General features: G+C 38.6%; 1 protein-coding gene across 1 annotated transcript in view; it reads right to left on the bottom strand.

The window, feature by feature from the left end:
• Positions 1 to 1,625: 1,625 nt before the first annotated feature.
• Positions 1,626 to 26,487, bottom strand: part of LOC110919641 ((3S,6E)-nerolidol synthase 1) — a 125,880-nt gene continuing 101,018 nt past the window's right edge. The window contains 1 exon segment of the mRNA XM_035985514.1: positions 1,626 to 2,058. Coding sequence (XP_035841407.1) covers positions 1,732 to 2,058 — 327 coding nt within the window. The 3' untranslated portion in view covers positions 1,626 to 1,731.

The following is a 26,487-nucleotide window of genomic DNA, read 5'->3' as shown; positions in this document are numbered from 1 at the left end:
TTATCGTTAATAACTATAGCACTTTCTTTGCTGGTACCACCCCCAAGGAGGAAGAACTAGTGCACGATCACAACATGTGCCCCTCTACTAACCATCCCATTCTTTAAGTAATCGTCAGCCATAGGCATGTGTCCTAGAGGAAACAATTTTGCTTCTACTTGAAATGCTTCACAAAGGTTTGTCCACTGCAGGATATTTAATAGGTTTGTTCATATATACATGTGTATGAAAGATTGTCACATAAATAAGCCCTGAGAAGTATATAAATTAAAATAATTTATTTTATCATAGAAATTGGAAATTGTTGAGGATAAAATGTTCGTATTTCTAAAGAAGCACATAGTAAAACTTATGTTGACTTTATAAGTGTAGATTGCATTGGCTGATAAATTTGTTTATCAAAAAGCTTAGAGTTTTCTTAAAAAAGAAAAATCACGTTTGTAAAATTGTTGACTTAGTATAAGTTACTATATGCAAACGAATTGGCCAAAAATGTTTATACTTTCCAAAATCGTGTAGAAAAAAAATGGGTGTTAAATTACTTTTGTAATGAATGTTATCATCAACTTGCATGATAAATTTTATTCATGGTGTTGCGTTACTACATTGCAAATAATGTACATGAGGCCTTAACGCTTGTTTCAAAAACTCACTGGGATTGAACCCATACTTCTTGTAGATCTTGTCACTGATTTCTTGTGTTACTTTATATAGAGCCTCAAAACAGATTCTTAGGTTATATGGGAGTTGTTCAAGAGTGTTACCGTCCCATTTGAAGGTAAATTATGTATATTCTCATACATTGCCACACGTACCAACCTCATACATTACCAACCTTTGTGAATGCTATAATTTACTAATTTAATATAAAACAGGGATCTTTTCGGTATGCGATAAATGTGTTTGAGAAAAATGTGTGGTTGAAACACAAACACCTTTGGAAGTATTAAACGTAGAAGGATGTCTACGGATAAAACAAAGGCTCATTCGTGGTCCCATGGATGCCTTTGTGAATGCTATAATTAACTATTTTAATATAAAACATCGATTTTTTCGGTATGTGATAAATGTGTTTGAGCAAAATATGTGGTCGAAACACAAAAACATTTAGAAGTATTCTTGTGCTTGTTAATGGGTCAAGATGTCACAAGAAGACGTTAACAATCTTGTAATTTTATACTTTTCCTTTTCTACAAAAGTCATCACATTTATAATAGAAGTCATCACGTTTATTATAGAAGTAAATAACATATACACAAATCCAAGAAAGAAAAAACGTTTAACATCATCTTCTAATGTGTCACTTTTAGCAGAGGCGTCTCTGAGAATTGACGTACCCTGTTCGAGCTTGAAAAAATGTGCTCTTCCGAAATGTTTTATTATTATTCTAAAAAAATCAAATTAGTATTGGGCTTAGTAAACCTAATACCAGGTGGGGTAAATTCTAAACAATAAAAATGATTTGTAAATTGGCCTATATTGGAATTGGTATGTATTTACTATTTAAAAAAAACATATATCTATCGAATTTTTTTAAATCACGTACCTCTCGAAATCTCGGGCCTTGTGCAGAAGTCCTCCCCGCACACCATCATAGTCGCCTATGACTTTTAGGTTTGGTTAAATTAAATTAAAAGTTACCTTATTCTTATACAATCATAGGATCTAAAGCGTCCTAGAATCACATCATATTTAGGTTGAAATACAACTATACAAGATACTAGTAAGTATTTAACTTGACACACCCTTATATGTGTTTGTAGTGAGAGCTTGAAAAATGTCTTCTGTCCACATGGATTTTATATAGTTCTCCATGAGAGGAAGGGAATGATTCTCATCATAATTGTACATAAATGGAATCATCCTTGCAAGATTCTGACAAGCCTTTGTAAATGTATCTGAAAACTGATTTGGAGAGAGACACTTCTTATTTAGTTGCTTCCAAGTGTTGGTTATCATTGCCATAACATGGTCGCGTGCATTTTGGATCGAACAACCATCGTTTTCTTTCAGGAAGTACGCCACATATGATCCATCATGACCATCTTGATTCACATCCTGATAGATTGAGAAAAGTAATTTTACTTTATTTAAATTATTACCAACACATAACAAACAACCAATCTGGTTATACACAAGCTTAAAGACACAATTACAATGTATATCGACCTACTCTTTTGTCATGGCCCTAGCCCCGGTTTGACCCAGTCAAGAGTCGCGGAACAGGAATCCCGTGATATTTAATTTAGGCGACAGCGGAAGTCTTTAATACAGGATCTTTTAATACTTAAAATGCCCGTTTACTTTATTACATAATTTAGGGATAAAACCCTGTAATTTACAATAAAGTAATTTCACTGGGAAATCTTTATTTTACAAAACATGTTTCTTTATTTATTTATATTGAGCCACTTCCTTAAGCTTGTAGTGCTTCACTGCACTTTTCCTGGATCACAACAGATCACCTAAAACATGTTTGAAAAAGGTTTTGTCTGCGGGGAAATACTGGGTGAATCATTCTTTTTGTCTAAAACGATACTTTTATTATAATTTATAGTATTAAGAGCGATTACAATGTTTATACATGTCAACTATATACCTACGTATTTGTCACTCGACCACCCATTGGCTATCTCGTTGTCCAATGGTGTCTGTGACTATGGTTATCTCACCCATTGGCTATCTCATTGTCCATTGGTGATGGATAACCAGTAATGTATACAAAACCCCACATACCGGCTATATTTGAAGACTACAAAGACTTAATCCCTGTAATTATAACTTTGAAAATAAACATGATTTTGAAAGCAAGTCTGGTAAATAGAGAATGACTCACTTTGTAGATTTATGCGGGCGGAGTTTAGTCTACTGATTAGCCTGTTTAACCTAATTTAAATAACAATGCACACGAACTAGGTTAGTAACTAATACAACATTTACGACAATTCACGAGATTAAACCCTCACAAAAAATGACAAAGTGCAATACTTAAACATCCATCGAATTAACGACGAATGACAAAGTATAAACCCAATTTGAGCAGCACTTAAACATTCGTTGGATAGTTTTAATCGATCGGACATTGAATCATAATAGCGATCGAGTTATTACCCTGTTTATCGCGGCAGCGTTTAGTGATTTGTGTGTGTTTGTAGTATTTGGACTATATCTAGGTGTATAATTTGAATTTGAACGTCGAACAAACACCAGAATGTAAGTGCCAACCCCCTCTATTTATGCTGGAAATTTGGCTCCCTCGCGGGGCGCGACAGGGAGACCTGGCTCCTTCGCGTGGCGCAACGGGTCTATTTCTAGCATAGGGTGGCCACGTTCATGGGTAGCTCAGCTGAGTTGGTCGTTCGACTAAATTCATTTCCTACAGCAAACTGTTTAGATAATCGTCAGCTAGGGTTTACCCCCTAGTTTTAGGGGCCCTGATCCTGATTCTGATTGTTCTGAAAATTTTAGGTTTTATGCAGGATTACTTGGGTTTCTCAATTAGGGTTTCCTTATTGGACAATTAACATAATAAGTAATAATTTTAGTGAGAGTTGTTACATCTTCCCCACCTTAATAAAAATCTCGTCCTCGAGATTTACTGGAATAGATGAGGATATTTTTGCTTTATTTCTGATTCTAGCTCTCAAGTGTATTCTAGTCCTTTCTTTGAATCCCACTTGACTTTGACTAACACTAGTCATTTGTGCTTAAGAACTTGATCTTTCTATCCTCTATCTGTAGTGGTTTTTCCACAAATTTCAACTTTTCATTTACCTCTATATCTTGAAGAGGTACTACCAGGGATTCGTCAGATAGACATTTCTTGAGGTTGGATACATGAAATACGTCATGTACTCCAGTAATTCTTCTGGTAGTTGTAAACGATAGGCAACTGGTCCTATTCGTTGGATTACTGGGAATGGTCCTACGTATCTTGGACTCGGTTTTTCTTTCTTACCGAACCGTACTACTTCTTTCCAAGGAGTAACTTTCAAAAGTACCTTGTCTCCGACTTGAAACTCTAGTGGCTTGCAGCGATTGTCTGCATAGTTTTTCTGGCGATCTCGAACCGTTTTCAGTCTTTCTTTGATTTGCATTATCTTGTCAGTGGTTTCTTGTACAATTTCAGGACTTGATAGTTGACTTTCTCCTATTTCTGCCCAACAAACTGGAGTTCTACATTTACGTCCATACAGTGCTTTGAATGGGGCAGCTTCAATGCTTGAATGATAACTATTATTATAGGAGAATTCAATTAAGGGTAGGTAGTTATCCCAGTTACCACCAAAGTCAATTACACATGCTCGGAGCATGTCTTCCAGGGTTTGTATTGTCCTTTCACTTTGTCCGTCTGTTTGTGGATAATAGGCAGTACATAAATTTAGTCGGGTTCCCATTGCTTCCTGGAAACTAGTCCAGAAATGAGAAGTGAAACGACTATCCCTATCCGATACAATGGAGAGCGGGGCTCCATGTAAGGATACTACTTCGTCTACGTACAACTTGGCTAACCTTTCTGTAACACCCCCAAAATTCCACCTGCGGAAACCCCGCGAGGCGTGTTACGCATCAGAGTTCGAGCCACCAATCACATTGAACCAATGATAGATATTTAATAAGTCATGACGTTAACTACTAATATAAAATGTCAACATGTTATCAATTCTCAAAAGTTGTGTAGCGGAAGCATGTATTAATTCGTTTAGTAATAGTTTCATGATAACATTCAAAATCAATGTAACGTTTATAAGTCACCCAAGAGTCTCGATCCATGACCACTCCAGCACTCCCAGATAGCAAGTCCATGTTCCTAACGTTAACGACCTACAAGCATGCAAACAAGTGTGTCAGACTACGCTGGTGAGTTCAAAGTGTTGCTTACGTGTTTGTATTACCAGATATATGTTAATACGATTCAATGATATGTTACGATGTTGCTCAAGTTAGATTACCCTAGGGACTACGCCCTTACGTAACCGAGGAGTGTGCCTCTAAGCAACCCACTATGTTGTTCGGTTAGTTACCCTAGGGGAACCGCCCTTACGTAACCGAGGAGTGTGCCTCTAAACAACCATAGTGAAACCCAGATAATTAGTACCTAATAGCGCTATCAACTAATCACCCCCATTTCCCTCCAGGCAATAACCAAAACCGACTAAGTTATTTACCCAATGTTTTCCCTTCCAAATGTTTACCAGTTGTCCCAAACCACCGGGACGCATGCTTGAGAAAATGCAATGAACTCACCTTAGGGTTGCTCGGTAAGATTAAGTGCTTGTTTAACAGTTGATTAATCAAACCCTATCGTGGTTACGAAGACAGTCAGTTTACATGCACGTAAATCCCACATTCAACATTCACATTGCACAAGTAGAGTTCACATAAATCATAAATCATTATGCAGTCGTAGTAAGAGATCATGTAACACAACAATCCCTAACAACATATAACAAGTATTCGGGTCTCCTGTGACGTTCACATTACACGTTCATGTTTCACAATACGCTTAACAGTTATTTTGCTATTCACATAAAAGTGTGTCTCCGTTATTATTAGGCCCATTGAGAGTATGCAACATGGCCTGATCCGCCAGCCTATTCGAATCAAACATGCAGTATACATGTGTGTGCGGGTAACCCATCAAGGCCCAAATTCAACTTATTAACATAACTCATAACTGTAACTAGCCTAATATTTGGAATGGTAATCGCCCACTAGGCTTCGGCCCAGACAAGCATAACACGTGAAACCGGGCTCCCTGTACAGCCCCTATTCACGGCAGCCCAACTCAGATTGTTTTTGGGCTCCATGTGTTGCCACTTCAAATTAATCTATGGCTCCATGTGCAGCCTTTTAGTATCACCAAACATTCAAAAGAACTATTGGACCTTTCATGCCCCCCTATCACAACTTGGACGGTAATGGTGGCATGCACAAGTCATTCAAAAACAATTAATTATTATAATACACAAGCCGCCTATATCTACTCACCTACAACTAGCCGCCCATATAATCCAATCACCCATCATTATATTGACCCACTTGAATGACATTTACTTATACAAGCACATGAGAATCAAACAATACCATCTTTGACATTAGCCGACAATAAGAATCCATAAATAAAATAATTGTTATATGCTCACAAATACTAAATATCATTGGACCGCATGTATTAAAAGGGCTGCCACTATATTTTATTAATCATCTACACTTTACGGCACAATTCACAAACACACAATCATTTAATCATAAATCCCACAAATAAATAATACCATATAATTATGAAAGATTGCAGACAAGAATCACTAACCTACTCTTGGCAATTCAACGCTGCTATCTTGATCAGGAGGGGTGGGCTCTACTGACTTCGTGCGATCAGGGGGGTTTTTAGTTTTTATTTGATAACCGATGTTATCTATATATAATTGTAAGGTTGGGCAGTAGATGATTACGAGGGGGGGTTTCTTCATCCGCAAATAAAGGAGAGGGTGTAACGTTAATTGGATTATAATGCGAATTACTAAATCAAAGTGGGTCGGTTGCATGATAATATTATTTATTAGAACACTTGGGCTACAAGGATTGTTAAATTGGGCCATGATACATTTGGGTTATTCTAGTGTGTGAATGTGGTGAGTATGCAGCCTACTAGGGAAGGATAACGAGATATAAAGATCGTAGAATAGGGCGTTACGGATCTTGAAAGTTCAGATTGTCACATCATCCCCAACTTGAAAGAAATTTCGTCCCGAAATTGGCAAGCGCCAAGTGTGAGAGAAACGAAGTGGGAAATCAGGATTGTTGCGGGTTCTGCTCAGTTGTGACATCATCCCCAACTTGAAGGAAATTTCGTCCCGAAATTCACCAGCGGTAACAAGAGTTGGTTCAATCCCTTAAACAATTGAGAACATTGAAGTTTTAACATATCCTTCCGTTCCTACGCGAACTTCTGTCCACGTATTGGAGTTTAACAAGCCCTCACGATTGTCATAAGACTCCTGCTAACGAACCTTGACTTCTTAGCCCATGCTTTCGTTAGATTCCCTGATATATACAACTGATCCGATGACCTCAAATTCCGGTAAGGGTATCACCAGGGTTTCATCGGGCAACCACTGCCTTAAACCTAGGGCATACATACCATTACGATAGTTATCCCGTTTCATCAATTAGCCTGAGTTTGTGAGCCAAGTCACCGTTTGTTCCAATAATCCGAGTGTCTCACGCGTCGGAAAGTAAGCTTGCCAAAGAATGGGACCCAAATGCGTCCAGTTATGTAGTAAGCGCCGTCTGCCTTCGGTTCTAATCGCTGTCGTGAGCCACGAATGGCTTCAGTATTTCGTATTCGCACTGGAAGGCTAGGCTGAATCGCATGTGGTAGCGCTCGCACGCGCCAAGGTAAAGTGTCCTTCCGACTGAGGGCGTCAGCCACAACATTGGCCTTGCCTGGATGATACTTGATAGCGCATGCGTACTCGTTCAGTAGTCCAACCCATCGTCGTTGACGCATGTTCAAATCCTTCTGCTTAAAAATATGCTCGAGACTCCTGTGATTGGTGTAAATCGTGCACCGGGTACCGTACAGGTAGTGTCGCCATATCCTAAGCGCGAAAACTGCAGCTCCCAGCTCTAAATCGCGTGTCGTGTAGTTCCGTTCGTGATTCTTAAGTTGGCGCGGAGCGTAAGCAATGACCTTGCCACACTGCATTAATACACATCCGAGACCTTGGATGGATGCGTCACAATATACTACGAAATCGTCTGTGCCCTCTGGCAAAGAGAAAATAAGTGCGCTGCAAAGCCTATCCTTCAGGTGCTGAAAAGCAGTCTCCTGGGGCTCTCCCCAACGATAGGTGACACCCTTCTGTGCCAGTAGTGTAAGTGGCTGCGCAATCTTCGAGAAATCCTTGGTATACCGTCCGTAGTAACCTGCCAAACCCAAGAATTGGCGTATCTCCGTTGGCGTACATGGTGCAGGCCAGTTCCTGATCGAGTCTAACTTGGATGGATCGACATGGATCCCATCCTTGTTCACTACGTGGCCTAAGAAGTGGACTTCACGAAGCCTAGAAGTCACATTTCGAAAACTTGGCGCACAGCTGTTCCTTTCGAAGAAGCTCCAAAATAGGGCGTAGATGCTGCTCGTGCTCCTCCTGACTCTTGGAGTAGATTAGAATGTCATCGATGAAGACAATGAAGAACTTGTCAAGATAGGGTTTGCACACCCTGTTCATAAGGTTCATAAATACGCTAGGTGCGTTCAATAATATCAAACCATCCATCATAGCAAACATAAAGTATAGTAGTCCAATTAATTCATAAAACCCAACACGATTGATGTTCAAACCAAACTTTGTTTGAGTAGCGAAAACATAACAATGAAAACCCAAAATAAGTTATAAGTTCAAATATCGTTCATTGCGTCCCCTTGTCCTAACACGAAAGCTCGACCTCTTGCCTCGTTGCCATTGTTGTTGTTTCCAGCATTGTCGTGATTCGGGCGGTTGTTGGTGTTGGCGTTCTGGTTTAACTGGGGGCAGTCTCGTTTAAAGTGACCCTCATCACCACACTGATAGCACCCCTTCCTGAAACCCTGGTTCTGCTGGGATGATTGCCCCTGTTGTCCTTGGTCTTGTTGGTTCTGTTGCTGCTGGTGTTTGGGTTGTGAGGTCCTACAATCCCTGGCCTCATGGCCTGACTTACCACACTTGTTACACGTCCGACCACACGGCCCCCAATGATGATAGCCACACCCGTTGCATCGTGGCTTTCTCCCTGCATACGAACCCTGGCTGTGGTCACTTCCCTGGCCTTGATTGACAGAAGACGACTGGCTGATGTTGCGGTTGCTGTTGTCTGGCCTTTTCTGAGTCTGGCCCGCACTAGATGCTTTGTCATGATCACTCCACTTCCGCTTGTTAACATTAGCGGACGCAGTGGCAGTGGGTGCAGCAGCAGTAGCGGCCGAAATACGCGGGGGTAACGATTCGCTTTCTACTTCTTGGTCCACAATCTTATGAGTCAGACGAACGATCTGTGTCAGATCATTGAGATGGGCTGCAGTGACCAAGCTCTTCACACGCGGAGGCAACCCTTTGATGAATAACTCAATCCTCCGAGACATAGGCCGGGACAAGTTCGGGCACATGTCGGCCAGTTCATACGATCGCTTCACATACGCTTCGACTTCAGATCCAACCATCTTCAAGTCGTAGTACTCGTTTTCCAACTTCTGAACTTCATCCCGAGGACAGTACTCCTCCCTGATCAGTTCTTTAAAGTCTTCCCAGGTTGTCGCATTCGCTGCCTCGATGCCCAATAACTGTACCTGGGCGTTCCACCACGTTAGGGCACCATCTGCCAAGGTACCCGCAGCATATTTCACCCTGTCCCCAGCGGGACAGTTACAGATAGCAAACACAGACCCTGCTTTCTCGAACCATCTTAGGAGTCCCACAGCCCCTTCAGTCCCGGTGAAGGTCTGTGGCTTACAGTCCATAAACATTTTGAATGTGCACGCAGGCTGGTTAGGTTGAGGTTGCGCTTGTTGACCAGCTTGATAGGCTGCTAAAGCCTCAGCCACGCGAGTATTGATTAGGGTAGTCAACTCAGCCTGAGTCATGGTGACGTTACCACGTCCGTGTCCTCGTCCACTCATGTTTCTATAGTTGGGAATAAACCGATTTAGGAATCGAAACGAGATAGGAGTCAAGTATCATACTGATATTTACGTACTACCAAGTTCACACATAGTAAGGCAGAACCCTTCTCACGCTCGATAAGCCTCACTGGGACTTGCATGCACCCCGCGTTATTATTAAGTGTGCACCCATAATAATAAGGCAATTTGCATGCTTATCTCAGTGCCTCTTAGCTTGTGCTCAAAGCTTCCCCCGTTCAAACAACACAACAGATGATATCACAGTTCTATGGTTTACATGAGTCAAGGAGTAGTGTCATACTATCGAGTCACTATGGTGTTAAATGTTTCAGTTCATGTACGCTGTGAGTGTGTGACTGCTAAGCAAGTAACGTATAAAGTGAGAGAGAGAGACGAACCTTGCAATCTGGAGCTGAGTGTCATGATCGATTTTCGAAGTTGTTCGGTTATAGTCTGGTTTTACAAAACGTTTTAAAACCTAGTTCACTATAACCAGTGGCTCTGATACCAACTGTAACACCCCCAAAATTCCACCTGCGGAAACCCCGCGAGGCGTGTTACGCATCAGAGTTCGAGCCACCAATCACATTGAACCAATGATAGATATTTAATAAGTCATGACGTTAACTACTAATATAAAATGTCAACATGTTATCAATTCTCAAAAGTTGTGTAGCGGAAGCATGTATTAATTCGTTTAGTAATAGTTTCATGATAACATTCAAAATCAATGTAACGTTTATAAGTCACCCAAGAGTCTCGATCCATGACCACTCCAGCACTCCCAGATAGCAAGTCCATGTTCCTAACGTTAACGACCTACAAGCATGCAAACAAGTGTGTCAGACTACGCTGGTGAGTTCAAAGTGTTGCTTACGTGTTTGTATTACCAGATATATGTTAATACGATTCAATGATATGTTACGATGTTGCTCAAGTTAGATTACCCTAGGGACTACGCCCTTACGTAACCGAGGAGTGTGCCTCTAAGCAACCCACTATGTTGTTCGGTTAGTTACCCTAGGGGAACCGCCCTTACGTAACCGAGGAGTGTGCCTCTAAACAACCATAGTGAAACCCAGATAATTAGTACCTAATAGCGCTATCAACTAATCACCCCCATTGCCCTCCAGGCAATAACCAAAACCGACTAAGTTATTTACCCAATGTTTTCCCTTCCAAATGTTTACCAGTTGTCCCAAACCACCGGGACGCATGCTTGAGAAAATGCAATGAACTCACCTTAGGGTTGCTCGGTAAGATTAAGTGCTTGTTTAACAGTTGATTAATCAAACCCTATCGTGGTTACGAAGACAGTCAGTTTACATGCACGTAAATCCCACATTCAACATTCACATTGCACAAGTAGAGTTCACATAAATCATAAATCATTATGCAGTCGTAGTAAGAGATCATGTAACACAACAATCCCTAACAACATATAAAAGTATTCGGGTCTCCTGTGACGTTCACATTACACGTTCATGTTTCACAATACGCTTAACAGTTATTTTGCTATTCACATAAAAGTGTGTCTCCGTTATTATTAGGCCCATTGAGAGTATGCAACATGGCCTGATCCGCCAGCCTATTCGAATCAAACATGCAGTATACATGTGTGTGCGGGTAACCCATCAAGGCCCAAATTCAACTTATTAACATAACTCATAACTGTAACTAGCCTAATATTTGGAATGGTAATCGCCCACTAGGCTTCGGCCCAGACAAGCATAACACGTGAAACCGGGCTCCCTGTACAGCCCCTATTCACGGCAGCCCAACTCAGATTGTTTTTGGGCTCCATGTGTTGCCACTTCAAATTAATCTATGGCTCCATGTGCAACCTTTTAGTATCACCAAACATTCAAAAGAACTATTGGACCTTTCATGCCCCCCTATCACAACTTGGACGGTAATGGTGGCATGCACAAGTCATTCAAAAACAATTAATTATTATAATACACAAGCCGCCTATATCTACTCACCTACAACTAGCCGCCCATATAATCCAATCACCCATCATTATATTGACCCACTTGAATGACATTTACTTATACAAGCACATGAGAATCAAACAATACCATCTTTGACATTAGCCGACAATAAGAATCCATAAATAAAATAATTGTTATATGCTCACAAATACTAAATATCATTGGACCGCATGTATTAAAAGGGCTGCCACTATATTTTATTAATCATCTACACTTTACGGCACAATTCACAAACACACAATCATTTAATCATAAATCCCACAAATAAATAATACCATATAATTATGAAAGATTGCAGACAAGAATCACTAACCTACTCTTGGCAATTCAACGCTGCTATCTTGATCAGGGGGGGTGGGCTCTACTGACTTCGTGCGATCAGGGGGGTTTTTAGTTTTTATTTGATAACCGATGTTATCTATATATAATTGTAAGGTTGGGCAGTAGATGATTACGAGGGGGGGTTTCTTCATCCGCAAATAAAGGAGAGGGTGTAACGTTAATTGGATTATAATGCGAATTACTAAATCAAAGTGGGTCGGTTGCATGATAATATTATTTATTAGAACACTTGGGCTACAAGGATTGTTAAATTGGGCCATGATACATTTGGGTTATTCTAGTGTGTGAATGTGGTGAGTATGCAGCCTACTAGGGAAGGATAACGAGATATAAAGATCGTAGAATAGGGCGTTACGGATCTTGAAAGTTCAGGTTGTCACACTTTCCATACTAAAGGTTTCTTTCATGGGTAGAAAATGAGCAGATTTGGTTAATCGGTCTACAATTACCCAAATTGCATCATTACCTTTTCTGGTTTTGGGTAACTTAGTAACAAAATCCATTGTTATGAGTTCCCATTTCCATACTGTAACACCTCGAAAATTTACGTCCAATGATGTATTGACACGTGTCATAGACTTTGCATATGCAAAAACAAACTTTAGAGGGACTAAAGTTGACAAACGGTGGAAACTATGGAACGTAAGGGTCCAAAGTGTCAACAATGGATAAATAGACTCTATAATAACCCTACATAATGTTTATAACCTTAAACGGATGGATCATGGATCATACGAAGCGGAAATTGCACAAAAGTGAGGAATTACAAACTATAGGGGCTAAAAGTGTCAACATGTTGAATTTATACCTCTGATTGAACTTTTGGCAGACCCGAAGCTTTGTGATGCTAAAATATACTCACTAGAATATGTGGTAAAAATTTCATGAAGTTTCGTTATCGTATGAGAAAGTTATGGCCAAAACCGTACTTGAGGGGTTAAAAGCGTCAACGTCGAATTTCATGGCTTTTCGGGTGAGCGCAAAGTTATCCGAGGACATTACCATGTTGGTAAATGTCCCAAGGTACTTAAAAACCATATTTGAGGGTATACGAGTCAAAATAAATAGCCGAAACCTCGCGTGCAAAGACAAGGACCAAAGCTGCCATTTTTAATCCAAGTTTGGCAGCCCAGGTGCAGCTTTTTGCGAATCAGGGGCTGTTTAGTCCATTTTTTTTTGTGGGAAACAGCTGGGATCACCTCCTAAATGCACCAATGGATGGACATGCAAGTATAGGCACCTGTAGACTCCTTACAACATCTGATTTCCTTTATAAATCAGCTCATTTCTCCATTTTTTTGAGGCACTTGTGATTGTAAACAAGAACACCCAACTATCAAAACTTCACAAGGCTTTTCCAGGAGCAATCTGATCGTCAAGGCAGCCTCCTAGTGTTATCTAAGCTTCATTAGGACCTTTGTAAGCCTTCATATCACTCTCTAATCCGTTCTAGCATAGATTATTAGTTAAGAGTCAAACCGTTGTTCATAAAGTTTGACTTTTCGATTAAACGAAATTGGCTCTGTCATTTCTCAAATTGAAACCACTTATAAGTTGGTATTTATGTGGGGAACAAACCCTCAAAAGGGTATTCTCTGATTCCCACTCTAAGCATGCTATTTGTCGAGTCAAAGATGTTCTTAAAAAGTCAACAGAAATCGTTTCTGCGAAATATAGCATAAATGGTAATGTAGATGACATGCAATCAGTTTTATCATCAAAAATAACTTATAATGAATACAAAAATGTGATTTAGCATAATTAACTCGACAATCATTAGTATAAACTCGGATCGGAACCGAAAGTCTTGTAAAACGACTTTTTCGTTGACTCTCGATTCGGATCCATGCATGCATGTTTGAGATCTGTATTAGAGTTTGTTTTTGACCATTTTTATTTTAGTTTAACTCTCTGGAATTTTTGCATCTTGAGTCTATGCTTAACCGATGTATATGCATGTTTCCGATTATGCTTAAAAGTTGACTATTTTGCCCTTTTTGATATAAAACGTGATTTTTGGAAAAGTGAAAGAGTAGAAATCTTTATTATTAATTTATAAACTTGCACCGAAAATTTCAGATCAGTTGGTGGTCCAGATTTTGAGTTATGGCCGATAGCGTAAAACTATATCTTTATGTTTAATAAACGGCGCATTTAGCGTATAACCTAATTGAGGCCACTTTTTGATATGAAACTTTTTACCCACTGATGTTATATAATATTTTGGGATTTTTGATGATTTTTATTTAATTTTTGGCTGAACGCACCATAGGTCGCTAAGTCGATTCGGTTAATGCCGGTTTTGACCGTTTAAGCCATAAAATGAGTTTTATACATCCTTTTGACCCCAAACCTTTTTCTACTGATTTTATTTGTTAAATAAATTATTTTGAGCATTCTGGAAATATAAAAATCTCAGCTTTCTTTTGAAAACCCGGAAACGGCTCTAAATCGCATTTTTAAGCGTTTCTAGCGCATAGTAAGCGTTATACTCATATTAAACATATAAGACTCATACCTACTGATGTATTTAGCATATTTTCATATAATAACAGTAAGTATAAGATTTTGAACTCAGATTTCTAGTTTTGACATTTTTAGCCCTTGTGAAATTACTAAAATACCCCTACGGTGCATAGTTTGATTTTAAATGATAAGTTTGGTATATGGGTCATACCCTACTGTTATAATATGCCAAATTAAGTATATGTACGGTATAAATCAGACCCGAAACCCAGATTTCCAATTTAACTCTTTTATAGCATTTTAAATGATCAAAATGCCCTTCTAATGCATAAATTGAGTTTAAAATTTATTCGGGGCATAATAGAACATAACTTGCTGATATTATATCATATTTAAAGCATATTATCTCAGGGAACTTGCATATGATTCTTTTGGTTACCCGTAACGCCCTTTTTGCGTTCGGTTCGGTTTACGTAACTAGTTTGCGTAAATTGACCGAAACGGGTCAAACGTTATCATTTTTATCTCAATATCCAGAATGTGTTTAGTATACCCATATTATACAAGTATTCAAACTTGTCGGGTCTAAATCACATTTTATCCGGTCTTCGCTTAATCGTGCGTCTTAACCGTATATTTCTTTAAGACTAACCGGTCTAAGCTTAGGCTAAATTAAAGACCCGTTAGCAGTCTAATTGGTTATTTATACCATTATTCCAGAATAGAGCCTTCCGGTAAATTGTACCTACGCTTACTTAAGTGAATACGGCTGAGTTATTATTCTTGCTATTTAAGACAGGAGCTAGCTCAGGTAAATACTTTTAACTTATTTTCCCTTATACGGGCTTGGGATACGGTATTATAAAAATACCGCTTGGTCGGGTGTAGAAACCGTTTAATCGGAGATGATTAAATTGCATAATCCCGTTTTAATCTGTATTGATTGATAACAAATAACATTGGGGGTTAATGACCGTGTCCTGGATATCCTTGGCTCATTTTAAAAAGTGAATGGCCACGACGTAAGCACAAGGTGTAGGCAAAACACCTCCTGTTGCATATGTATAACGTATACTCACTCGTAAGGGTATCTTCTTGTGAGATTATATTTGTGGTGTGTCGATTAATCTTGTCCGGCTTGTATTGTATAATCACCGGCCCTAAATGTTGGACAACCATGTAAATCGGATACAAGATTTTTATTAATAAAATTGTCCCAAGTATAAAGATTAATCTTGCCTCTGTGCATTTTAATCAATGTGTCAAGATATTTTGTGCCGTTTGCACTCGAATCACTTTTCAAACTCTTTTTCCAAATTGAGTCAGTTAATTGTATTTACCAGTGTAAAATGACGTATTTTCCAAAAGGTTAAGTGACAGGTACTATGCGTAATTGGCTGGGAGCTCGGGGCGTCACTAGGGAATCTTGCAAGTTCTAGATGCCTAAAGTCTATTGAACAGTTTTCTTTTATTGATCCGCCTGTGGATCCTTTACCTTCCGTTGTAATACTTTGACATTACTTATATTCGGAATGTAATATATTTATCTTTTGCTTCCGCTGTGCATTTATATATTGTGTTGTTTGCCTATGATGATGCCAACTACGTCACTATACTCCCCACCGGGCCCACCGGTGACACGTGGAAAAATTGGGGTGTGACAGGTTGGTATCAGAGCCAACATGGAGTGAATTAAACACTAGCTTTTGTGTTTAATCTCAATGACACAATTGCACATTCCTAAATCTTCTGAGTCTAGACTTAACATAGGAATACTTCCAATCCTAATCTGGAAAATTCTACTTCCAAATTTTTTTTTTGGATACGTCGCCAAGCGAAGAAGCTGTATTAGAAATTCTCCACAATCTGGAGCCTTTAAGTGCTGAGCTTCGTAGCGCGGCGGGGGTGAAACGAGCATCCAAGGAGGGAGCATTCAGAAATAACTTGACGAAGAAACTCCTTTTGCTGAAGATCGTTTCCTTAATAGTCCTTATAAGGACATATTTATCTTTCGGTCCCTTCGAGGACACATTATCCCTTCAAAGACCCGCTTAGGTCAACTTTGTACTTTTATTTTCATATAATGGATTGATTAAATTAAGTTTTCATTCTAAACATGAAATATGAAATGAATGGAAAATAACACCCCTCAGAAGGGAAATGCCCACGGGCTATACCTATTGTCCTAAAAGACAAACGACAGTTGAAGTCTACAACTCCCTGTCAAGAGAAGGTAATGAACGTGATTCAAACCTTAATGCATCGATTCTCTGAAATCATGGCTTACAAAAATTTAGAACTGTCCTTGTGACTAGGCCTTATGCGCCACTTTAATATCCTTAATGTTTTATAACTAGGATAAATTATAATGGAAAATACTAATTAAATATAACTAACAAGTCAACCAATATGGTTTATATTACAATGGTTGATAAATCGTCAAAGATGATGATTCCATAATAATCTCTGAATAAATCATTGTTAATATTTATGTAGCAATCAAGCTACATGGCTAGATTAGATGAGGTTAACAGTCACTTGAAGGAGAGCAATGATACTACCAGAATTAGTGTAACTGGAGCAGAACTGCAGGCAATAATAGATTATGCTGTTACTCGAGCTCTTGATCGACAGTATGATGAATCAAATGATACCCACTCCAAGACTCTATCTATGGCTCGCAGTGAGCCCCCTCCTGAAACACATGAGTCAAGGGAGGACGATGTCCATAACTTGTCAAATCAAAGGAGTATTCCGTCTAGACAAGTTATGTTTCATCAAGAGGCACCAGTTAAGACATGTTCATATAAATATTTTGTCTCCTGCAAGCCCAGAGACTTTACAGGAGAAAATGGGGCCATCGATTGCATGACATGGCTCGATGAGATGGACGCTGTTGTTGACATCAGCGGTTGTGTGGAGCAAGATGTTGTGAAGTTTGTTTCACAATCATTTAAAGGAGAAGCGTTGGCATGGTGGAGATCATTGCTCTAAGCCACGGGGAAAGTTCTACTCTACAACTTATCTTGGGGTCAATTTGTTGCTTTAGTCAAGGAAAACTATTGCCCTCAGCATGAAGTAGAAAAGATAGAATCGGACTTCTTGACTTTGGTCATGGAGAATTTGAATTGTCCGGCATATGTGACAAGTTTCAACACTATGTCCCGCCTAGTTCCTTATCTAGTCACCCCTGAACCTAAACGCATAGCGCATTTCATTGGAGGCCTAGCACCAGAGATAAAAGGGAATGTTAAAGCATCTAGGCCAACCACATATAGGTCCGCGGTGGACTTATCCTTATCTCTCGCCTTAGACGCAATCAGAATTAAGTCTGTTAAGGCTTCTGGCGAGAGAAGAAGAGAAAGAAAGGAGGAAAACTCCCATCAAACTAACAAGAAGAAGAAGGGAAGCTCGGAGCGTGGGAAGGACTCCGAGTTTAGGAAGAACTCGAGTCTGTCGGATAACAGACCCAAATGCAATAACTGCAAAAAGCAGCATTTTGGAAAATGTACAATAGACCCACGCGCTAAATTGTGTGGAATTTGCAAGACCAAGGGCCACAAAACCTTAGATTGCAAGGGGTTAAAGAACGCCACATGCTACAACTGTAACGAGGAAGGGCACATCAAAACCAACTGCCCAAAGCTTATAAAGAAGCCTGAGAGGCCAGGAAAACAAATGCATGAGTCTTCCGGATGAATGCCAGGAAGGATAACTATATAGCAGGTACTTTTCCTTATCAAGCAGTTTATGCAGAAATTTAATTGATACTGACACATGTGATTCAATAATGAACGATCACTGTTGAGAACTGTTGTCTCCGTCTTAGTAGGACTTCGGTCATTTTATACGAAGTAGAAATTGGCCGATGATACTTTAGAAAATGCTCCAACAAACCTTAGATGGATATTTTGTATCTAAATAGGAATCACTCTTTTCTGATATTCCTATGGCAAGCTTTCAAGCTACCTAAATTCTTTAATATAATAAAGACAGATATGACGTTTTGATTCTCTGTCAGAAAAGTAATGGACTAGGTCCAAATCTTTAATGCCATTGATGGTCTTTTGCGACCTAGGCTAAGTAATATTAATATATTTTAAACAACGTTCATTAATAATGTTAGTGCTATAATAGCCTGTATAGGTGATTGACACCATGGTTAGTATATATTAAGGCCATCAGGGTGAAAAATAGCAGTTGTTGGATTTCAACTAAGAAATTGTTTTATTGGTATTAGGAACCAATATCGAGTATGGCAAACTCGGGTAAGATAACAGTCAATCGCGCCATTGATGACGCGACGCATGCTAATGATGCTGAAATTGTAAACCTTAGAATTTCCAAAGATGTTCTTCAGACTATGATAGACGCAGCCGTTGGAAAAGCTGTGAAGAAGGCTGTGAAAAAGTTAAAGGAGCCCCATGCTGCTCGGTCCAAGTTTTATCTAGGACCACATTTCCTTACTCTTAAGGAGGATCTCGTTCATGCCTCGGATGCAAAGGATGAACTAAAAAGGAAAAGGGAGGTAGATAACTCCCAGAGTTCTAAGAAAAAGAACAAACAAAAGTCTGACAAGAAACCAGTATGTGAGACCTGCAAGAAGCGCCATTATGGGAAATGCAGGTTCGAACCAAAATCCAAATCGCAGCCCAGGGCTTGTGGGATCTGCAGGTCTAAGGGACATAAAACATTGGACTGTAAGGACATGAAGAATGCAGTTTGTTTTGGCTGTAATGAGAAAGGCCACATCAAGACTACGTGCCCTAAATATGTCAAAGGAAATGCGGCGGAGGAAGTAAAGCCAAAAATTGAAAGCGCCTAAAATGCCTAAGCTAGCCCATAAATAATGACATCAGGTACATTCCTTGTCATTTTATCAGTAATTTAAATGCTAAGAGTGTTATTTTGGTTCGGATACTAGTAAATCCTTCATAAACTATAAGTATAACAATTTTTTTTAAAACTCTTCATAAGGACTATATATATATATATATATATATATATATATATATATATATATATTAAGTGTAAGGTAAAACTTACAAGTAGAAAATTTACCAGGACTATTTTCCATTCCTGTAAGAAATCGATAAGTCGCAAAAATGGTAGAATCGGCCGTCCCCGGAATCGAATCTGGGTCTAGGCCGCACCCATTCGCGCGCATAGCCAACAGAGCTAGGCGCCTAGTTTGTGAAAACTTCCATTTTGATTAAATATAAGCACATGTATAATAATAAACCTTCATAAACCATAAGCCTAGTAAACTTTTATATTAGCCACAAGGTATAAATTACCAAGGAAACCTTAGTAACCGATTCTTCTAGTATCGGCAAGGGATCCTTCCGAAAGATCTAAGAGTACTCTTTCTTCGCATAGAATACGACAACATATGTTATTTTAATTATATTTTTTTTCTTCTCTTTTTTTCTTCTCATTGTTTTATATCGCCTGCGAATGCCAAACTATGTTTGATAAAAGTGCCATATGAGGATTGGCGTATTTTAGTGTGTCCCATGGATTACTTCCATGCCTGATCAGTATGGAGGTTTAATACATGGAACCCCTAAGATATCCCAATGATCGTATTGTACTAGAGTTGACTAGTAGTATTCGAAGAAGATATCCAGAATAGAGTTATCCCAATAAATATTCCCTGATAATGGAATATGAGGACTCATAACATAATTGTGTCACTTAATTGACACAAGCAATGATGGGTGAACTGGAGTCTGAGATATGAAAATCTCTGTAACCTCCTCGTATCGTGACGATCTTCTCCTAAGATTTCCTTGTTTACCCTAAGAGGCAGGTAGAATTAAGATTTATATCCCATTTAAGGTCGTATTATTATGAACTCTCCAAGACGGCTGGTACCATCACTGGATGAATCGAACCCTGATTTACTAAGTTTTAAGATAGAGGATTCATATAGCCTAACTCGATATCCTGATATTTGATTCGGTTAAGTAAGAAAGACGGTTCATTTGCTTATACATTTGATTACCGCAACCCTAATTAGGCAACAATTAAGAAATTCTATCAGTTGCCCAGGATCGTCGATTTGTTCGACTAACTGAAGGGATTAGCTATTTCCTTAAAATTAGCTTTAAGCAGTGGTTCGAATAACCACCTCACCTTATGATAAGATTTTCGATAAAAGTGGATATAAATGTCAAGGCTGCTCCTTGGGAGACCTTGTATAGATAAGATATTAAACATCTATTGCTAGACAGAAAATTGGTAAGTCCAATTATCAGGATCTAAAAGTTGCCTTGGAAACAACGAATAAGATCGAGCAAATCCATAGCCATCTATAAGTTGCCAGTATTCGGCAGAGAATCAAGGATTCATGTAAATAGCAAACCTCCTAAGTTCTTGTTAAGAAATAAGGTTCAACAATGGATATCACCCTGGAAAGGTGTGCCAATCTGTTAATTGTCAGGCTAGTAAGCTCTGAATATATAAAACCATTCGAAGTAATCGAATATATATAAAGATCAAATAACTTATGAGCTAAAACCTATTTAAGGAGCTTGGTGGAGCTCGCAATGTATTACACCCTAAGGATGAAGGGATATGTTTCGCCAATAAGTCAAGAAGCACTATCACATAACGGTTGGAAGACTTGTGATATAATGATAAACCCATATCGAATGCGGAGCCAAGGCGCAAAGATTTTCACGTCAAAGTAGGTGGAAAAGTGTTACTTAAGGTATCGCCCTGGAAGGAGGTGATGAGATTTGGTAAGAAAGGCAAGCTAAGCCCGAGATACAAAGGACCTTTCGAGATTTGTCGAACGTGTCGGGTCAGTCGCTTATAAGTTGAACTTGCCTGAAGAACTTAGCGCTATTCATAATGTGTTCCACATCTGTAATTTGAAGAAGTGTTTCGCTGACGAATCACTGGATATACCGCACACAGATATGCACATAGATGAGAGTTTGAAGTTCGTGGAAAAACCTTTGTTGATTGAGGATCGACAGGTGAAGAAACTTCAAAGGAAGCACGTGCCTATTGTTAAAGTCAAATGGGATGCCCGTAGAGGTCCCGAATACACGTGGGAAGTGGAATCCACGATGAAAGAGAAATATCCTCATTTGTTTCAGTAAATCTCGAGGTCGAGATTTCTTTTAAGGGGGTGAGGATGTAACACCTCGAAAATTTATGTCCAATGATGTATTGACACATGTCATAGACTTTGCATATGCAAAAACAAACTTTAGAGGGACTAAAGTTGACAAACGGTGGAAACTATGGAACGTAAGGGTCCAAAGTGTCAACAATGGATAAATAGACTCTATAATAACCCTACATAATGTTTATAACCTTAAACGGATGGATCATGGATCATACGAAGCGGAAATTGCACAAAAGTGAGGAATTACAAACTATAGGGGCTAAAGGTGTCAACATGTTGAATTTATACCTCTGAGTGAACTTTTGGCAGACCCGAAGCTTTGTGATGCTAAAATATACTCACTAGAATATGTGGTAAAAATTTCATGAAGTTTCGTTATCGTATGAGAAAGTTATGGCCAAAACCGTACTTGAGGGGTTAAAAGCATCAACGTCGAATTTCATGGCTTTTCGGGTGAGCGCAAAGTTATCCGAGGACATTACCATGTTGGTAAATGTCCCAAGGTACTTAAAAACCAGATTTGAGGGTTTACGAGTCAAAATAAATAGCCGAAACCTCGCGTGCAAAGACAGGGACCAAAGCTGCCATTTTTAATCCAAGTTTGGCAGCCCAGGTGCAGCTTTTTGCGAATCAGGGGCTGTTTAGTCCATTTTTTTTTTGTGGGAAACAGCTGGGATCACCTCCTAAATGCACCAATGGATGGACATGCAAGTATAGGCACCTGTAGACTCCTTACAACATCTGATTTCCTTTATAAATCAGCTCATTTCTCCATTTTTTTGAGGCACTTGTGATTGTAAACAAGAACACCCAACTATCAAAACTTCACAAGGCTTTTCCAGGAGCAATCTGATCGTCAAGGCAGCCTCCTAGTGTTATCTAAGCTTCATTAGGACCTTTGTAAGCCTTCATATCACTCTCTAATCCGTTCTAGCATAGATTATTAGTTAAGAGTCAAACCGTTGTTCATAAAGTTTGACTTTTCGATTAAACGAAATTGGCTCTGTCATGTCTCAAATTGAAACCACTTATAAGTTGGTATTTATGTGGGGGAACAAACCCTCAAAAGGGTATTCTCTGATTCCCACTCTAAGCATGCTATTTGTCGAGTCAAAGATGTTCCTAAAAAGTCAACAGAAATCGTTTTTGCGAAATATAGCATAAATGGTAATGTAGATGACATGCAATCAGTTTTATCATCAAAAATAACTTATAATGAATACAAAAATGTGATTTAGCATAATCAACTCGACAATCATTAGTATAAACTCGGATCGGAACCGAAAGTCTTGTAAAACGACTTTTTCGTTGACTCTCGATTCGGATCCATGCATGCATGTTTGAGATCTGTATTAGAGTTTGTTTTTGACCATTTTTATTTTAGTTTAACTCTCTGGAATTTTTGCATCTTGAGTCTATGCTTAACCGATGTATATGCATGTTTCCGATTATGCTTAAAAGTTGACTATTTTGCCCTTTTTGATATAAAACGTGATTTTTGGAAAAGTGAAAGAGTAGAAATCTTTATTATTAATTTATAAACTTGCACCGAAAATTTCAGATCAGTTGGTGGTCCAGATTTTGAGTTATGGCCGATAGCGTAAAACTATATCTTTATGTTTAATAAACGGCGCATTTAGCGTATAACCTAATTGAGGCCACTTTTTGATATGAAACTTTTTACCCACTGATGTTATATAATATTTTGGGATTTTTGATGATTTTTATTTAATTTTTGGCTGAACGCACCATAGGTCGCTAAGTCGATTCGGTTAATGCCGGTTTTGACCGTTTAAGCCATAAAATGAGTTTTATACATCCTTTTGACCCCAAACCTTTTTCTACTGATTTTATTTGTTAAATAAATTATTTTGAGCATTCTGGAAATATAAAAATCTCAGCTTTCTTTTGAAAACCTGGAAACGGCTTTAAATCGCATTTTTAAGCGTTTCTAGCGCATAGTAAGCGTTATACTCATATTAAACATATAAGACTCATACCTACTGATGTATTTAGCATATTTTCATATAATAACAGTAAGTATAAGATTTTGAACTCAGATTTCTAGTTTTGACATTTTTAGCCCTTGTGAAATTACTAAAATACCCCTACGGTGCATAGTTTGATTTTAAATGATAAGTTTGGTATATGGGTCATACCCTACTGTTATAATATGCCAAATTAAGTATATGTACGGTATAAATCAGACCCGAAACCCAGATTTCCAATTTAACTCTTTTATAGCATTTTAAATGATCAAAATGCCCTTCTAATGCATAAATTGAGTTTAAAATTTATTCGGGGCATAATAGAACATAACTTGCTGATATTATATCATATTTAAAGCATATTATCTCAGGGAACTTGCATATGATTCTTTTGGTTACCCGTAACGCCCTTTTTGCGTTCGGTTCGGTTTACGTAACTAGTTTGCGTAAATTGACCGAAACGGGTCAAACGTTATCATTTTTATCTCAATATCCAGAATGTGTTTAGTATACCCATATTATACAAGTATTCAAACTTGTCGGGTCTAAATCACATTTTATCCGGTCTTCGCTTAATCGTGCGTCTTAACCGTATATTTCTTTAAGACTAACCGGTCTAAGCTTAGGCTAAATTAAAGACCCGTTAGCAGTCTAATTGGTTATTTATACCATTATTCCAGAATAGAGCCTTCCGGTAAATTGTACCTACGCTTACTTAAGTGAATACGGCTGAGTTATTATTCTTGCTATTTAAGACAGGAGCTAGCTCAGGTAAATACTTTTAACTTATTTTCCCTTATACGGGCTTGGGATACGGTATTATAAAAATACCGCTTGGTCGGGTGTAGAAACCGTTTAATCGGAGATGATTAAATTGCATAATCCCGTTTTAATCTGTATTGATTGATAACAAATAACATTGGGGGTTAATGACCATGTCCTGGATATCCTTGGCTCATTTTAAAAAGTGAATGGCCACGACGTAAGCACAAGGTGTAGGCAAAACACCTCCTGTTGCATATGTATAACGTATACTCACTCGTAAGGGTATCTTCTTGTGAGATTATATTTGTGGTGTGTCGATTAATCTTGTCCGGCTTGTATTGTATAATCACCGGCCCTAAATGTTGGACAACCATGTAAATCGGATACAAGATTTTTATTAATAAAATTGTCCCAAGTATAAAGATTAATCTTGCCTCTGTGCATTTTAATCAATGTGTCAAGATATTTTGTGCCGTTTGCACTCGAATCACTTTTCAAACTCTTTTTCCAAATTGAGTCAGTTAATTGTATTTACCAGTGTAAACTGACGTATTTTCCAAAAGGTTAAGTGACAGGTACTATGCGTAATTGGCTGGGAGCTCGGGGCGTCACTAGGGAATCTTGCAAGTTCTAGATGCCTAAAGTCTATTGAACAGTTTTCTTTTATTGATCCGCCTGTGGATCCTTTACCTTCCGTTGTAATACTTTGACATTACTTATATTCGGAATGTAATATATTTATCTTTTGCTTCCGCTGTGCATTTATATATTGTGTTGTTTGCCTATGATGATGCCAACTACGTCACTATACTCCCCACCGGGCCCACTGGTGACACGTGGAAAAATTGGGGTGTGACACATACAGGCATTTCTAATGGTTGTAGTAGTCCCGAAGGTTTCTTATGTTCTGCCTTTACTTGCGAACAAGTCAGACACCTAGATACATATTTAGCTATGTCCTTTTTCATACCTATCCACCAGAAATTGTTTCTTAAATCTTGGTACATCTTATTGTTTCCTGGATGTATGGTATATCTGGATTTATGAGCTTCTTCTAAAATTTTATTTCTTAAATCTTCCTGCTTAGGTACCCAAATTCTTTTCTTATGGAATTTCCGAATTCCATCATTTCCTTGTTCTAAATCTTTTATTCGTCCTTTCATTCCTTCAGCATCGTCTTCGATTGCTGTTTCTTGAACTCTCTTTAATTGTTCCATTAAATCAAATTGCAGATTTAATCTAAGAGCACGGACTTGCTTTTGCTTTTCATGATACTTACGACTTAGAGCATCAGCGACTATGTTTGCTTTTCCTTCGTGATATTGAATATCACAGTCGTAGTCACTCAGGATTTCCATCCATCTTCTTTGCCTCATATTCAACTCTTTCTGCCCAAATATATACCTTAGACTCTTGTGATCCGTATAGACTGTAAATTTACTACCGTACAGATAGTGTCTCCAGATCTTAAGGGCAAAAATTATTGATCCTAATTCTAAGTCATGAGTCGTATAATTTTCCTCGTGCTTCTTCAATTGCCTGGAGGCATACGCAATTACCTTCTTGCGTTGCATTAGCACACATCCTAATCCTAATTTTGAAGCATCACAGTATACTTCAAAATCTTTCGTTCCTTCTTGCAAGGCTAAAATTGGAGCATTTGTCAACCTTTGTTTTAATATCTTAAAAGCTTCTTCTTGTCTAGGTCCCCATTCAAACTTAACTGCTTTACAGGTTAGCTTAGTCAAAGGTACAGCTATCTTAGAAAAATCCTTAATAAACCGTCTATAGTATCCAGCTAAGCCTAAAAAGCTTCTAATTTCCATAACTGTTTGCGAAACCTTCCATTTGGTGATTGCTTCTATTTTAGAAGGATCTACGTGAATACCTTCGTGATTCACCATATGCCCTAAAAATTGCACTTCTTGCAGCCAGAATTCACACTTCGAGAATTTGGCGTAAAGCTTTTCCTTTCTTAACAAAGTTAAGAGTGCATGCAGGTGCTCACAATGTTCTTCCTGACTTTCGGAATAAATATATATATCGTCGATGAAGACAATTACGAATTTATCCAAGTATGGCTTACAAATTCGATTCATCATGTCCATGAATGCTGCAGGAGCATTT

Source organism: Helianthus annuus, chromosome 16 (assembly GCF_002127325.2).
Source record: "Helianthus annuus cultivar XRQ/B chromosome 16, HanXRQr2.0-SUNRISE, whole genome shotgun sequence".
Classification (NCBI taxonomy): domain Eukaryota; kingdom Viridiplantae; phylum Streptophyta; class Magnoliopsida; order Asterales; family Asteraceae; genus Helianthus; species Helianthus annuus.
This window is presented reverse-complemented; position numbering and strand designations above follow the sequence as displayed.